At 38.9% G+C, this 17,573-nt stretch overlaps 1 protein-coding gene across 1 annotated transcript in view; it reads right to left on the reverse strand.

The window, feature by feature from the left end:
- ABCC9 (ATP-binding cassette, sub-family C (CFTR/MRP), member 9) overlaps positions 1 to 15,553 on the reverse strand; it is a 75,749-nt gene extending 60,196 nt beyond the window's left edge. The window contains exons 1-6 of the mRNA XM_010291239.1: positions 15,446 to 15,553; positions 7,019 to 7,184; positions 3,968 to 4,109; positions 3,478 to 3,599; positions 2,224 to 2,390; positions 1,297 to 1,539 (exon numbers count right to left, since the gene is read on the reverse strand). Of these exons, the coding sequence (XP_010289541.1) occupies positions 1,297 to 1,539; positions 2,224 to 2,390; positions 3,478 to 3,599; positions 3,968 to 4,109; positions 7,019 to 7,163 (819 nt within the window). The 5' untranslated portion in view covers positions 7,164 to 7,184; positions 15,446 to 15,553. The remainder of the gene's footprint in view (positions 1 to 1,296; positions 1,540 to 2,223; positions 2,391 to 3,477; positions 3,600 to 3,967; positions 4,110 to 7,018; positions 7,185 to 15,445) is intronic.
- Between the last annotated feature and the right edge of the window lie 2,020 nt (positions 15,554 to 17,573).

Here is a 17,573-nt window from a genome sequence, read left to right on the forward strand (position 1 = left end):
TTTGGCATCTGAATCGCGTATTTGTGCAGGCACACACCACACACAGTATCTGCAGATGTAAATGAGCTACAGGCAAATGCTTGCACCTAGTCACCATGCCTGTCATTAAGAATGGCACAGAGACTCAGATCCTCCAGGGCGTGTAGGTGCCTAAGACTCTTTGGCCTCTAAGTAGGACTTGGGCACCAAATGCTTCTTTAAGGAGCTGGCCTAAGGGATGCATTCTCCTTTGCTGTGAAAAGTTCCAATGACTCAGTAGTTTTCTGCTTAAAGGAGAAAGGTCTTGCTCTCTAGTCTCTGTAAGCATCGAGTACAAAAGGAAAGAGAAGCAACCTAAATCTATTAAAACAGAAACAATTGTACTGAAACATGAAACATGGTTTCATCCTGAGGGCACAGAAAAGGAGCCTGCAGCTCCATCAGTTGCTGGGAGGAGAGAGTTGCTCCTCCCGGCTTCCCCTCGCGTCGCGGTTCTAAACCACGCACTGCTTGGAAAGAAGCTTAGCTGGTCTGTGCAGGAAAGGGATTTATATGCTTTTGTCCTATATGCTATGTTTTCCAGAGTGGCCTCTGAATGCCTGTATTCTATCTGTTTATGCTTGCGAATTGATATGTACATACAAATCACGGAAGCAGGCTCTCGAATCCTCCTTCTTTACTGTAAAACAAAGTATTTCTCTTTTTGGCAGAAAATGAAGTGCCACATTTTGCCTAAATGCATCCAGAAGTTTCTCTGGAAACTCCTGCCCTACCCAGTGAGTTTGCCCCGCCTTGGGTTTTGTACTGGGTCTGGCTGGGAGGGAGTTAATTTTCTTCATAGCAGCCCGTATGGTGCTGTATTTTGGATTGGTGACTAAAATGCTGTTGACAAGACACCAGTGTTTTGGCTATTCTTGATCCGTGGTTTTGGCTATTTCTCTTTCTGGGGAAAAAAGTGAAGATGAGTGTTTCCAGTGCTTCTGAAACTATAGACAGAATGTCTTCTAACTTAAGATGCTGTTGTAAGTAGCTAAGATTTAAACAAAGCTTTCACTTTTAAAATGAAACCTAGCAAGTGATCAGTCTGTTACAGTTTTAGTTTCCAGTTGCTCTCAACCTGGCAACTCTCCCCTGCTGTAAGTTCACTTAAAACCAAACAGTAACCATTGGATTGGAACTTCCCAAGCCAAGTTTCACCTTGGAGCAAACAGTCCTAAGTTAAAAATTCCTAAAACTAGGGTTCCATAGAAGCACAAAAAATTCGAAGAGACTCTATAGTTTCTAAGGCCAAACAGTGACATGAACATCTTTGGTTACCTTTTGTTCCTCATATGCTTCTTTGAGACAAACATAATTTGTCAGTGCTCTCATTGCAATTGGAAGCTTTCCGATTGCCTTCAGGTCCACAGGTTTCTTGTGAGCAGATATAATAAGAGTATTCATCCACCAGTAAGTCGCTTTTGAGAGCAAATTGACAAATGGCTGCAGAAACCTCACCCCCAGGTCCTGTAGATCCTCTGGTGGCTTTACTTTCTGAGGGTTCATGAAAAATACATACCTCTGGAGAGGAGAAAATAGACAGCACGTGCTCAGGAATTATCTTATTAACGGCAATTTTTAGTAAAGAGTATGTATAATACAACTAACTACAGTGTCAAATTTGCATTTAAAGGTAATTCTACATTGAATTTAAATGTAAATTTACATGTAAATAGGAGCATTTCCATTCTGACAGCATAATTGGCAAGAAATTGAGCAATATGGGATGTGGACGCAGCTCTGTAGCCTACAAGTACTACCTACCTCTATCTGAACAACAACAAAAAAGAATCTGTGGGATATAATTATATTTTAAAGTATTATGGGTAAGAACATATGCTAACTTATACATTCACTACATATATAGTTTATCTGCATTAACATAGCAGATACTGTATACATTGTGTGCACACACAGAGATACCCTTATATGCACAAATATGCTTGTATATCTATTTTAACAAATGTGTATGAACTCTCTGATATGAACTCTCTGTGTGTATACACATACATACATAGTGCAGGAGAAACATCAAGGACATACATTTTAAAGAGATGCCAGGTCCCATTAATTTCTGTAGAATTAACCAGACATTTACAGCTAAGCTAAACTTGACACAAGCCAGAGTTACTGGGACTAAAGACCCATCTCCATCCCCAAGATAATACTGATATCTTTTCAGATCCTAATAAAGAAACCACATACCCTAACTCGAATGACATTGATCTCCACAGCCATCAGCAGCCCATAGAGAATGACCATAATTCCAGTGATGCAGAAACGCAGCTGAGAAAAAGGCACACCGTCCTGGCAGTATCTGACAAGCTTGATCGTTTTGGTGACAAAGGCCATTATCCAGTAAAGAAAGAGAGCTGTAAAACAGATGCATGCGCATAATTTAAAACAAAACCAAAAATGCTATACCAGTGCCGTAGAAACTTTAGCATGCTCAAACAGATATATTCCATGGCTTAGTTAATGCAAGCATGGTGATCCTCTACATCACCAGCCTGCAAGCTGGCACAGTGCGATGTCAGCTCAAGTCAGGAACTCAGGTTTGAGAGATACTGCTTTGCACTTTCTTTTCTCAGACCACTATTTTCTTTCCTGGGCCACCACCTTTCAAAGAGATCGACAATGGTGGGTCTTCACACAATTACAAAAGTGCATTGAAGATAATCTGAAGGGGAACTTTGTTACTGAAATGAAGAAAAAGTCACTTAACTTGACAAATATCATATCACCTCTTTGAAAAAGCAGAGTACATTGCAGGTAAGCTCATTTTGAAAAAGAGTTTATATAATTTAATTATATCCTGCATCCTGGTTTCTATCTGTCAATGGCTAGTTCAGATTGTTGAGTTACAGGCAATTTGGACTGTATACTTCTACGAAATGTTATCCTGCAATGTCTAGTCAAGTTCTTGACCATCTCCTCGCTGAGAAAGATACTGTGAATACCAGGTAGCAGCTTCTCAAAGGTAAACCTTCTCCTCCCCACCTTTGGAAAAAGTGAGAGGTGGCATTCATCATTAGACTGGGTAATCTCAGAACCAACTGCAATGGATGCTGAGACACAACAGCCATCTGCACAGGATGGTTTGTGATCAGATTACTATTAAAAGTGGCCTTTTAAAATAACCCTTTTGAATGAAAACAAGTTTTTGCCTCAAAATAATGAGCAGTGCTGAAAAATACCTAAAAGCTTGTGCTATAAATACAATAGGCATACTATGCTTTTCCTTTTGTGATCATTTTTAAAAATAGTTTTCAGCATGTACCTTATAAAATGTACAATAACTTCTACAATAATATTAGCTCAAAGAGTAGGTAATTATTCCTCTGTCTTCTAATATTCTCATGCATTTCACCATCCTCTTCAATCTCTTCAACCTCTTAGCTGACTTCGGCTAAACTACTGGGTTTTGTAAGAGTACATAAATACCAGACTTAGACTTACCCAACAGTAACTTTGGAAAGTTAGATGTTTCAATATTATGGTAATAGACTATGGATACAGTGGCAGCCACAAACCCCATTATAGCTGGTAGAAAGAGATGCAGATGGCGAGATTTCATTTGTCTGAAAATAAATAAGGTATAAATGAGTGAATTTGGTGTCTTTTTTCACTATTGTTATATTCCTAGGTGTTCTGCTAATCTATTTAAGAGGACAAATATGACTTTCCTAGAGACAAAAAGATTTTTTCAGGGTAAATACTTTAACTTCTATCAATATTTACTTGCCATTACAGTTTGAGAGGAGAGTAACAATGTGCTGAGAACAATTGTTTCACCCTCATCCCATTAAAATCCAAACAGTTCAAGAAAAGATGCCCCATCTTTTGGGGGGAAAAACTCCTTACGCCTGACTAGTCAGCCTGTCACACATTACCAGTATACATTGATGAATGCAATTAGCTTGGCTATCCACCAAACACTGTCACTTACGTATCGGAAACTATGCCCTCTGCTATTTCACACACATGTACGAACAGGAGGGTGAATGTCAGGATCCACCGCAGGTTGTGTCCAGGGAAGTGCAGCCACGTATTGTGGTGAATCTGGACTTTGGAGCTTTGGCTTCCCCAGCCTGGAAAATAATAGTAATGAAAGAGGAAGGTTATCACACTGCCAGCCAGTGAGTGATCTGGTTATCAATTCCCTATTCTAATCCATAGGTCACGCTTAACAGTATATAATCAACACAAAAAAAACCCTACAAGGACCATGGGGGCTGTTGTTACTAATAAGATGACACAGGAGTGTATGAGTTGCCCTGTACCCCCCCATAATTTAGATCTGACCATGTAGACAATGGGACAACAGACTTCCCAAAGAGAAGAGGTCCCTGGCCAAGAACAAAGATGAGAAAACCAAAAGAAACATCTGAGTCTCACCCTCACACAACAGAGACTGACAGATCTTAAGTGATGGTGTCATCGTGTCTGTTCCAGTCAGAGACAAGAGCGGGCAAAGTTTGCAACTGATACAAAAGTTGCATCCTCCAGTGAGGCCTCAAAGAGATATATTTACTTCACACAAATAAAAATTATTTCTGTCTCAGACCTGGTTGGGAGCGCTGCCTCAGGTGATGCTGAACAGCCTCCGCTCCTCAGGCACAGCCCAGCCTCCCAGCCCTGTGCATTCCTGGCACATTAAAGCTCCCAGGACACAGCTGATTTAATCAAAAAATTAACCTCGAAGCCTATTTCCATGTCGTCATCTCAGATGGCACTTCTCCTTTTCAGGCAAGATCTTCTCTGAATACGGCAACCTGGCAAGAAGAGGGACACCAAGGACCTAATGGAGGTGATGGTGCTGGGGGGAACGGAGGACTGATCAGAGATTAGCCTCTCATGATGGCGAGTCTCGTCCTGCATGTTGCTTTATCCTCTGTCCCTTCCCACCCTGGTACAGGGCTGTCCTGAGTCAGTCAGCCCAAATGGCTGTGCATGTCCCTCTTACTGTAAGGCAGCTCCTGGAATTCCCTGACAGACTTCCCGAAGCCCATAGAGAATTGCAAGAACAGCACGTTTCAGGGAAGAAAAGAAACAAAACAAAAGAAAACAAAAACAAAAACAAAGAAGTTTAACTAAGGCAGTAAGCATTGCATCTGTTTCTTTCAGTAACTGCAGAACTGAGTTTAAGATCCAGGATATGCTTTTGGTACACAAGGATGCTGCATCTCATTGTGCCTAGAGGCTCATCAGGTGACTCAGTATCACCTAAACCAGAGCCCGAGTTCACTCCTTCTTGGAAACTCTCAGGACTTCACCATTTCATCCTTGTTTAATATGCGAAGTACTGCAGGAACAATATAGTCTCTCTTCTCCATATCTAACTCAAGTATTTTCTACAGTTCCTACAGAGATTCAGTTTTCCTAATAGAATGTGGTTCCTATCTTTGTCTCTCCCAGGCTGCTTTTCACTTTTATTTCCTCTTTGCCCATACATCTCCACAAACAATCAATTTTTGGTTTTGGAGTCAGTCAATACTGTAGACTCCGGTTGGCTTTTAATGCTCTGTTCAACAACTATGTGTCCTGATAATCAAGGTATGAAATAGAAAACAAATAGTTACATACATACATACCATACAATTTAAACTATTATGTTTTTTTCCTAACATTGTTAGAAAATAGAGGGAATTTTCAGTGGCTGCAAAACTATTTCAAAATTAATTGGCTAATACCTGTAAAAATATTAATACAGCCTGCTACCACTTGATGCCTAACACAGAATGCTGTAAAAAATTATCTCTGCCCTCAGACCTTACCTTGAGTTTCCATCAAACACCTCTGCAGAAAGCCCTGTAATTCAAGGATGACTTGCATCTCATCTCAAAGAAAGATCCAGCACTGTTGGACAGAGTCCTCCATAACCCTTGGGTTTTTCCCCAGTCTTTAGTTATTATTCTGTTAGAACTTGTGTCTTATTTCCTTGTTTAATTATTTAATTAGTTTTCAGTCACTGAATCTTGTTATACTTTTGATTGCTAGGTCCTGAGTGTCTTAGCCACAGGTTCCTGTAGCCTATTATTCAATCACTTCATAGTCTTTTTGCAGAATGGAAGTCCTTAAATCTCTAGTTCAAATATAGTTCCAAATTCAAATCTTCCTTGTGGAAGAAACATATTACTATGTGCATACACAACACCAGGAAGGTAACAAAATGACATGCCATTTCTCATGCAGTTGTCAGGAAAATGTTTATTTTTGCTAATACTTATTGCCACCTTGATAGTTATTCAAGTCTCTCTGTCTCCTATGATCAGTTAGAATGTCACTGTTTGACAGCTCTGAAAAAGTATTAAATTGTATTTATTTAATCACTGCAAATAGCTGGGATAAACAGGCAACTATAGAGAAAAAGTATCATTAGAGTACTAGTTTATATTTATATTTTATTACAAGAAAATGTGAGTTAGAGACACTACTATCATAAATTCTTCAAGAGAGATTTATCATTTCTTATTTTCATTCCTGTGGAAAAAGATTATTTCCTTTGCTCTACTTCTGTTTACAAATGTTGGCAAACAAATGAATTACTCTGTTTTAAAGGTTTCCTACACTTCTCTTAGCCTTAGGTCCAAGTTGCACAGTTTATATATTCTCTGAAATTCACATAACTTGAAGGGAATTCAGACCCACTGTCCTAAGTCTCATAATATCTAATAATAGCTAAGGTTGCAAGTTGCCAATTTCAAATCTGAAGAAAACTTCTCCAGAGAAGTTTCAGAGCATTTGGATCTGATTTCTCTGGTTCTCATCCATCTTTTCATGCTGCTTAGTTCAGATTTGTATCTAAAATTCCCTACATTTCAAGCAGGTTGGCTTCAGGTCCTCTGGGTCAAGCCATTCTGTTTCTTCTTTTTAAAAATTAATAAATCAAAGCATCCAACGGTTTGCACTACAGGCCTCTAAGCACATATAAACATGACTGAGTATAAATACATGCTCAAGTGTTTGTAGGATTGCACAGCTCCATGGAATAACTCACCAATGAACAAAATCGGGAAGGTGATAAATAGCAAGAAGACATGGGGAACCAAGTTGAGGGCATCCACAAAGCAGACATTTCTTAGGACACCAGCACTGATGTTGTAGGCTGAAGCATTGTCGTTGCCACAAAATGCGAGCCTCATTGCTTCCAGAAAGTCTGACTACTACAAAAAAGAAACATGTTGAAGCAATAGTTGACTACCAAGACTACTAGAATTCCTTTTAGCTAAACACAAAATAAATAAAGAGATACAGAAGGAGCGCACTGAAGAACCCATAGAGAATAACTTAGTTGTACTTTGAAAATGCTTTTGGGCCCCATCAAGTATACGCATATTAGAGTGAAGGCTCTGTGTATATTAAATGTACTACTTAGTACATATTCATTACATACACTACACAATGTCTTCTAGTGTTCATTTTATGCACAAATGTTATGCTGCAAGCTCTCTATGAGAATATAGAGAAAGAAGGAGAAAGTTTTGAAAAAAAATTTCCTTTCTCATAAGAAAAGTCAAATGCACATAAGCTGACTCGTGTGTATTACTGTTTCTTTGATGAGCTCACATTCTCTGTGCAACATCTCTGTTCATACAATTTGTTGCACTATGTTCTCAGTGCAAACTCTAAACCTTTGATATTTGTGATTTGGCAGCTTGGCATTCACTGGTATTTTGTATTTCATCATTGTCCCATAGAACAACAATGGTCACATATACTAGTCATTACAGATAATTGCCAAACTCTTAATCAAAGTAGATTCTGTTGAAGATTGCATAGGCAGTAAATCAGCATTTATGCTTGATCCAGCAAATCCTTATGCACGTGCTTAGCCTCATGTAAGCAGTTCTCTGGCTTCCATGATTTCTTATGAGATGATCTTTGTGCACCAAGATAAGCTCATGCATTTGTGCTTGCAGAGTGTGGGCCATAGTATGACCCAGAGTTATGGTTAGCTTCTGGCTTTTATCAACCCGTGCATCGTTTATTTATTCATTCTTCTTTATAGGGAGATGAAACAAGACTGCAACCAAAATGTTTCCTTGCTGGTTTCTTTTCCTGAGACTTACATGCAGCAACATAGTGCTGTAGATTAGGTTGTATAAACTCATTTGCTCACATCTTTTTTTCCCAAATTTTACGTACTAAAATGGAAAGAATATCTTTAATTCAGCAAAGCATATGTAAACTTTGGTGAATGCATCTTTCTGCAACAACATCGTCATTAATGAGTTTTGCAGAATCAGAACAATATAGACATGCAAAAACCACATGAACACAGTTTTAAAAAAAGTTAGTTCAATGGGGAGGAAAAGGCTTTCCCTCTTTCCTCAAATAGTTCAGATTAGTTCTGTAAGCCTCGCTCTTTAAACAAGGTAAGCATAACAAGGTAAGCGTAAACTACTCAAGTACTCCTTTAGAGAGAACAGCAACATATAGATCTTCAAAAGAATAGAGTTCAAAGAGGCACTTTGAACCTCTGCTAAACCCCTTTTTTCCTTTTAACTAACTTTATGCTGGATCTGAAAAGCATAATCCATATTGATGTACATTAGTGAAATTTGTAAAGGAGTTTAATTGAAAAGAATGTGATAAATGCTGTCTTTTTCCAAACATATCAGCAATTTATGGTCTGAGATTTGGCAGCAGTTAAGCATAATTCAGTCATATGGTGGACCACATGATCCTGCAAAAATGCATGCATGTATTTACTGTGGTACAAAAGCTGACGGGCAACCCACTCAATCTTGTGGAGAACACAATTTGATGGAGAGTTTGGCCCATTCGCTATCATGGAGTGATATGACCACTACCATTCTACTGTTTTATTTTTACATAAAAATATATTCATAAATGCATAGGACTAGTAACACAAAAGAAACATTATGTTAATATGAATTCTGTCTGAATAAACTGAGGAGTTATTAGCAAAACAAGTATGGAACTTCAAAAAAACCTACAGAGAGATTCTTTGTTTTTAATTTGTATAAGCTTGACATGTCTCCTTTAAGACAAACATAATGGTAATGATAATCTCTTGAAAATCAGCAGCGTTGTTTCCTCATTTTTATCGAAGGTCAGAAGTCCAAGGGAGTTATGCTGGGAATTTTCCTCCCTTTCCCACAAATAGGACTCTTTTCTGAGACAGTGTAAAATGCTATTGTGGTCTAGTGGTTGGATTGGTACCGAAAGGCAGGAGGATCCTGGGTTCAAATGAGCACCAAAACATTGACTTCCAGTGTAGCTTTTGGCTTCTAGTCAAAAATAAATCTGAGAGAAAGGATTAAAACCACGTCCAAGAGGATCTAAGGGAACTGTTGGGTTTTTTTTCTATTTTTCTGGAAGGGAAAAGGAATATAGGCAATAGAAGTTCCCATGGAAGAAAGAACTACTAGCTGCATGGAGGGTGCTATCTGCTAGCTAGGACCTACCATCAGTTTGTAAAGGTTTCATATCACACCTCAAACAATAGTCCCTAAAAGTTCTCAAGAAAGACGCATCTTTCAAGAATCACATCTGCATCTTCACAAAAATCTGTGCTGTGCCTAGTTTTGTGATGGAGTATGTCCAATAACACACTCTTAAAACCAACTGTCCTTTGCACATTGGGAGGGCTGAGGAAAGAATCTGGTCCTATTGTTAATACTGATGTATAGAGACAGTGCCCATCATACTGATGATAGTTTTCAAGAGTAGGTATAAGCAGTCTGTTCACAATACTTTTGTCACAGGTTCATTTCAAAAGAGAGGTAGAATTTTATTGTCTTCTCTTCAAGCAAGAGAGAAAAGTAAAGAGCTTGGGTTGGTTAGTTTGTTAAAAAAACCCAGAAAATCAAAAAGATTACATTGCCAATGAAATGAGATAGGGTAATTGACAACAAATTCCCAAGTTTTTAAATCAGAAAACACTTCATCATTGATCGGCACATCCAGTGACCATGTTCATTAAACCTTCACAGGCTTAAAATCTATCAAAACATTCTGATCAGTGTCATGATACTGTGTTGACCCAATGCAGCTTATGATTTGGCCTCATAAAACGCTCACCAGGTACAACTTCCCTTTTTAGCAGCACCCACTTCAGGACACACATCTAGTACAGTATGGCACTGATAGGGAATAGAAAAGAACTGTAGAAGCGTTAATACTCCAGTGATCCCTCCTTCCTTCCTCCCTTTCTTCCATCCGTTTGTCCACCACCACTGTGCTAGAAATGAACTACAGCTGGAAGGAGAGGACTCATGTTCTGCATCTATTGATGCATGCCAACTTTCATAGACACTTTCTGGTGTTTACACAGACAGGCTAGTAGTTATCTGTATCTTCAAGAGTGGTGTATGAAAATACGCTGCAGTACATTAGAGCTCTAAGAAATAATTTTATCTCCAGTGTGCCTCACAGGGAGCAAGAAACCACTCCATCATTCCCTCCCCATCCATTTCTGGTGCAGAAGGTAGATCCAATATACCCTCCACACTTTTGCCCATGTGACTCAAATCTTGCTCTGTTTTTTGGAAAACTTACATACACAGGAGGCTCTGGAGATGCACTGACGCACAGGCCCATCACACCAGGCATAAAGCACGTCACGTAGTTTCTACTTCTTTGCTCAAGTTTCACAGACAGGGGAAATACATTGGATGAAATTTTACTGACACGTAAGGGAGGATGCTTTGCATTTACAGTCATGCAAGTGAGACTTCCATTTGGTTCGAAGCTGAAATTAGCCATTACTTTCTGCTGCATCAGGGCATGCCGCCAGAACCTCATTTTCATTGGCCTCAAGATTTAACAAGCTGTGTTCATTTCCAAAGGAGGACAGAAAAGAAAAGCCCCTAAAGCAGAAGAACAAGTCCTTGATTTCTCTAGACAGTATGGGGCATTTTACAACAATGCTTGCGCATCTCCACCAACATCAACAGCAGTTGGACCATGACAGGTTTCCAGAGCAATTGCTCATCCAAGGCAACAGGGTAACCTTCAGTCTTCTTCAAAGGAAAATTTGATAACATAATGGCAAAATTTCTCATGCCCACACTCAGATCCCATGCTTACAAAGTTCAGCGTAGCTACAGATGAACACATTCTTAGGGCTGCAAATAGTGCAAGTAGCATGTTCAAAAGTTTCAAACTAATTTGATAGTCTAAGTTTCATTTTCAAACAGTATTTCAGTATTGGGAGTTAAGGCTAAAGAGATCTTTAATAATTCTAAAAATTTTAAAGAGTTTTAAGGCCTCAGGTATACTGACTTTTAATGAGTCACAGTTTTCAAAATTTTCACTCAAAAAACTGAGCCTGGAAGTGAAGACAGTTTGAAAGATCTTGACTGCAGAAAACGAATGAAAGGCATAGTGAAAAGGCACTATTCCCTCCTCTCTGCAAAACCATAAGATTTAATTTCATGAAATGGAAGAACAACAAATTTAGAAAAAAAAATTAAGAATTGCAGTTGTGCTTACTGTTACAACTCATCAAACACTGCACCTGGTTTTAGAAAGGAAGATGGAACACTTTTATGACTGATCACTGACCAAATCTGGATCCTGTAATAATAATTAAACTACTCTTCCATTGGCTATAATTCTTCTAGTAATCCAATGCTGGGCTTCAGTCAGAACTAGGTCTGTAGAGAGGTGAATAGAGGTATTTTGCCTACGTGGGGAAGTGCTGTTTGTCTCAGTGCTGAGCATTGTGCAAGTATATAATTAAATACACTGAAGACTTTTTATATTTTTTCCCAAGCATCAGTTATCGATCATTGCCAAAGAAAGAATGCTGACCACAGCAAACAACAGTCTAACCCTGTAACGAATAACCATGCTGAAGACCTTTGAATTAGTCCTAAGCAAGTCAGAATACAGAGCAGACTCAAGGTTTCCCACAGTGTAGCCAAATGTGACTTTCTCCTTACCAAAGATGAGGAGACAGACTTTCTAGGCCACAGTAAGTAGGCAGGGAGAGATCAAATAGGAAAAACCAGGCTGCAGAGCCACATGAGAAGAAATTTGAAGATACTTCTGTTATTAAGGGATGAAAGAGATAAAAACAGTTATTACTGCAACTCAGAGAGGTTATCACATTCCATAGCAGCAGTTGCCCTTCTATACCTGCCAAGACCCCTTCCTTGATAACACTGGCAACAGCACAAAGCTGGGCTTCCTGGAACTGTACATAGGTGAATTAAGCAGCAAAGCCAGATGGTTTTATCATCCTCAGCAGTCCACTGCTGTAGGCAGCTGCCTGCTCCACTGTAGCCTACACAGTAGGGAGCCACGCAAATATCAGTTCAGTCTCAGGATTAATGGTCTTAATCACCATGGTGCTGTTCCCAAGATGAGAAGCCCTGCTCACAGCAAGCTTGACATCGGTTCTGAGTTGTTGCAGTTGCCATACTTCAATTCCAAAGTTGGCTTATGCAGGACTATCTCAAGGACCCATGAGCCATAGGGCATAACAGCAGAAAAATGTCCACTAGTTTCTTAGCAAATCTTTATCTATGGGTCCCAAAGGAAGGGATAGTCACTGGAAAGCCAAGACCTTTTCCCTAAGCTCATGTTCAGGTTGAAATCTTTAGAGCTGAAGGCTTATTTACAGGCAGATGGCTTTGTCTAGGCAACAGCAATGTCTGCAAAAAATGGGAGCCGTCTGACTGCCACATTAAAACAATAAAAATGCATAACCCAAACATGAATATTCAGGAGAGAACAGATGAAAGGGTAACAAGTTGTTTTGAAATTTGTTGGTCATGTGCCGTTATTGACCACTATTTCTCATCAGGTAGTAGCAGCCTTTCAGAAAAACTAACAGTTTTTCTCATATCCTCAGAGATCCTCATATACTGATTTAAGAAGACAATGTTATTCATAGTCATTACAAAAAATGGCTTTCCCAGAGGTAATTTCCCTTTCTGTTGAATATAACAGGCCACCAAATTATGCTGGGATGTACTCACCAAAGTGAATACATCACAATAGATTTGCTTCACTACTAATTATAGCAGGAATATTATACTTTATAATAAAGTTGCCAAGCATAGTAGGTTCAACCTAGCATTTCATTCAGGGGAAATGCAGTGATGTGGTAAAGATCATCCGATAACAAGCATGTGCTATCTGAGGCTACCAGCTACATACAGCACCCCAAACAGGAGTGCCAAGTACCAGGTAATTTTTTGTGTTAACACTTGTAGGCTGGAAGGCTTTTGTCCCTCAAAGTTATTGACAAATTGCTCATTTTAACTTCAGTCTTTACAAACTCTAGAATTGGTCAGAAATTTTCAGCCGTGTTTTTTTCTCCCTTTGAAAATGGCCTTTGCTGAGCAGCCAGCTACAAGCTAAAGCCATGAGCAAAACTTGACAGAGTGGAAATGGAAAGAACAATCAGGAGGACGGTTCCATGATGGTGCTGTGGAAGGCAAGCTTCAGCTCTCCTTTACATCATTTGGGAATCTGATTCCCCGTTGGTTTAATTTAATGAGGATGTGAACTATCTGAACAGCAGTTCACCCTGCAGTGAAATAGCTAAAAAAACTTACGTTCTTTAAGCATTTAAATTTTCATGCTAAAATGCCCATCAGTGGCAAGTTGAGACTTTCTGGTTTTGGGCTAAGTTGTACAGACATAGTCATAATATAATAAACAGAAAATAGTACAAAAGAGATTCAGGAATAAATATTCACTGTGAAGAACAAGGTTTTGGGAAGAAAAAAAACAGGACAGATTTGTAAACGTGAATATGAGGTAGCATTGAATATAAACACTTAAATATCTCATTTTAGCAAGCATATATGGGGATTCTCAGGGCACTAAGCCAGTTCTTGAGATATATTTTCCCTAAGCAATTGTGAAGAAGACAATGGGTAAATGGTAGATAATTTAAATTTCCATTAAAATTATGAGAACATCCTCACCAAGTGCAAAACTGTAAGAATTCTAGTTAAAAACATTTTAATTACCTTAGGGTCTTTTAAAGTGGATTTAAAAGTCTTCAAGAGTTTCATATTACCTGGATTATCACTCTGTTCAGCATGCCCTGCAAGATACTTATGACTATAAAGAAAAGAGTATAAATACACTCCTCAGGTGGACCTTGTTTGAGGGAAATAAGAATATTATGAAAAACATTTATTTCAGTAGTTCTGTTGCCTATATTAAAAAAAAAAATAAATTAATAGCTGCATTTCCTAATTAAAATACATCAGCTTACAGAGCATACCTGAGTCTGGGTTCAGATTTTTTTTTTGTCTTACATATAATGTGCATTATATGCCCATATATGCATATATACATGTGTATATATACATATATAGATATGTATATGCATACAGATGCAGGATGGAGAAAGTACTCAGAGTTTTACAATAGCAGTAGGTTCTTATCTTGTGAATAATTAAGTCATTACAAAAGCCAGCATTTTTCTTTCTGTCTTGAATTTCACAGAGAAAATTTTAACAAAGGTCTAATTATGAATCTATAGCTTTGGATAAGCACAATGGAAGGCCTAACTCTGAGCTTTGCCACAGATTTTAGGTTAGTGCTCTGAATCTTTTTCCTTCCTAGCTATAAACCTTCTAGTTTGTTGTTCTTACCTTCCTAAAAGCAGTGGACCTAATGCAGTCTATGTGATCTATAGCTTATGCATTATTTGCAAAGAGTTCTGCTAAGGTAATGGCAAAAAGTGCTGCCCCTTCAAAATCATTTTATCAAAAATGATCCTGTATAAAACATAATTTTCCTTTTTATTCCTGTTTCAGCTGTGACCACCTATTCTAGATAGACCCCGCTTCCTCCCTAAGCACTGTCCCAGTTACCTTGGGCCTTAAGGTGATGAATTACCTCTGATACTTGCCAGCATTCGCATCGCTAACTGGCATATACCAGCAGCCCGATCCAAATGTCACTGAAATCAATGCAAAGAATCTCATTGACTTCGGTAGGTTTTTGGATCAGGCTCCAAACACAGAGAAAATCACAACAGCAGTGGTGCTAAACAGGCTACTGGCACCGAAAAGCATTTCACACAAACATATGCAGTGGTCTCATGCACATCTAATACATTGCTTGCTTCTTTTTTGGTAAGCTTCTCAACACAATGCGATTTCCAACATCAGCGTGCTACGCTGCCTGCTGTAAAACCTTCTAATTCACATGCCAAGACAGGACACTTTAAAAAAGGAAACGTAGCCCTGTGAACAGCAGCAAAGAAAACATCAGCAGGAGGGGACGGTAAAGCCTGAGAATGCCTGCGAGTGGAAAAGGAAAAGGAAAAAGAGATTGGAGTTGTAATCCCAGGGAAGAACAAGGAGCAGTCCTGTCCCACAGATATAAAGGGAAGGAGGAGGAGGTGGTTAGTGGGAGATAATGGGGGAGGGTCATAGCATGCCCCGTTTGGTTGCTGAATGTTAGATCAAACTCTGCAGCTTACCTTTGTAAACACAAAACCAAAATACCAACCCAAAGTGTCACTCGGTTGTGCTATGTGATCAATATCATTCCGATGGCAGGATTTTCCTCCACTTAGCGAAGCCGCTCCAAGCCCTGGAGTGGATTATTTTTAGGCTGGTGATGGGAAGATCAGCTGCTGCCTCCTATCGAGTTTCCAAAGTGCACAAACTCTTCTTGCCTTTCTCATACGCTAAAGGGGGCAGGAAACTGGGAAGAGACAGGCAAGCAAAAAACACCAATTTTTTGCCTCTTGAAGCTACAGTCGCCTGGGATTTCTTCTGCTTGCTTTTATTTTCATTTTTCCCTCGCTGGAGTCGTAAGATGCCAAGAGGCTGCCTTACAGCGCACAGACTACTATCAGATAGTTTTGCCTGAAGTAATTGATTTAGATAAGGTAGTCTAACTTTTGGCAGGCTTGGGGAGCTTCAGCTTTTGAATTCTTTTGAATTAATCTTGGATAATTTGAATTTGACAACATAGTTTTGCACATCTTCCATCATCTTGAGCAGAAGAGAAAAAGAGACATCTACTCAGATATTTTACTTTACCCTGGATCCCTCCAGGCTCTTCTGCTTAAAATACAGATCAAATCCTGCTTTCTGATTACACAGATCTGTTTCTTTTGAAAGAGATTTTTTAAAACTTCAAATAAAATTCAAAACAAATTTGATGCTCATACCAAGAATGCAATTTTCAATACAAGAGCCCTCATTTATAAAAGCTAATATTGTCTGGCTGCAAAATACATGGTATATGTTTACTTAGAGAGAAAGAAGTCCCGACAGAGTTGATTGGTTTGTCTGCTCATTTTCTTTCAGTGCCATTGAACAAAGATATACCAAGGTTCAACTTTTCTATCATCATAGCTCCGCTTGAGCCGTACAACTCAAGGCCACAAATAAGCAAGAGAACCGGGACTTGGTTGTGCATCGCAAGACACATGGTAGCACAGGGTAGTTTTGAGCACAACTGTTCAGCCATTAGGTACCAGAGCTGGAGGCCCTTGGGACAGAATTTCCTTAGACCTTGCAGAATCTAGGGGTTGCATCTGGATGGCTAGAGAGCAAATGGTTTCCAATGGATTGTGGTCAAAGATGTTTTCATGCCATGAAAGGGATTACGGTGAGCTCTGAGCTGAGAATGTAGTCGGATAGCTGAAGCTAAACACTGGCAGGACTTAACAAAATCTTGACAAACCCAGCTTGCTCCTTTTTCTCTGATGTTTCTTATCTTATGACTGTAGGGGTAAGAAGGTAGACACCTCAGATCTGGAGAAAATTAGCGTCTTTTGTAATCTCTCATTGACTTGAAACATCAACGCAGCATTACACCGAGCAACTGAGTCCTCAAGAGTCCTCCACAGCACTTGAAACTTTTACATGCATTTACATATTTTTTGGTCTTTTTTTCCTTCCCTTTCATGTATTAAAGTTCAATGCTTTAGAAACAAGACTGTGGATTGAAAACTTCTGAGTTCTGCTATATACCTATGTTTCATTAAAGAACACAAAAAATAAAATCTTTAACCCATGTAATTATCATCTAAATTAGCATTGTCATGTGATATTTCTAAAAATACGTATAATTTCAGACAGAAGTGAGTAGCATTTATGGCCACAATTTTCTTTACCAAAACATGAAAATTTGGGTCATTGTCACCCAGCTCTATCGTTTCTGCCAAATTGTTTGAACAAGTAAGAAAAATAGAAGGTAAAAAAGGTAAAATAAACGTGGAAGCAACCAGCATGTTTCATTTTGCTGTTTCTAAATGAAGTGCTTTCATTCCTCTACATGACAAGCTAAAATGTTTTGAAATACATTTTTAAAAGGATTAAGAAAAACTAAAAGCTCTAAAATCAGAACACATTCTACTCTGATCTGAGAGGTTTTTTTTTTTTTTTTTAACCTGGGCTTTTCAATTTGCACGGGGGGAGGGAAGAGAAAAAAGAAAGAAAATTAAAAAAAAAAAAAAAAGAATAACGGGAACTTGAAGTGTTTCAGGCTACGTTTGGACCTGTATGTGAATGGCAAAATCCACGGACCAATCCTCAGGTGTAGTCGTGCAATGCATCACGTACGGTATGTCACCGATTTTCCCGCGCCAGCCT

The sequence above is a fragment of the Phaethon lepturus genome, unplaced genomic scaffold (genome assembly GCF_000687285.1).
Source record: "Phaethon lepturus isolate BGI_N335 unplaced genomic scaffold, ASM68728v1 scaffold9897, whole genome shotgun sequence".
In the NCBI taxonomy this organism is placed as follows: Eukaryota; Metazoa; Chordata; class Aves; order Phaethontiformes; family Phaethontidae; genus Phaethon; species Phaethon lepturus.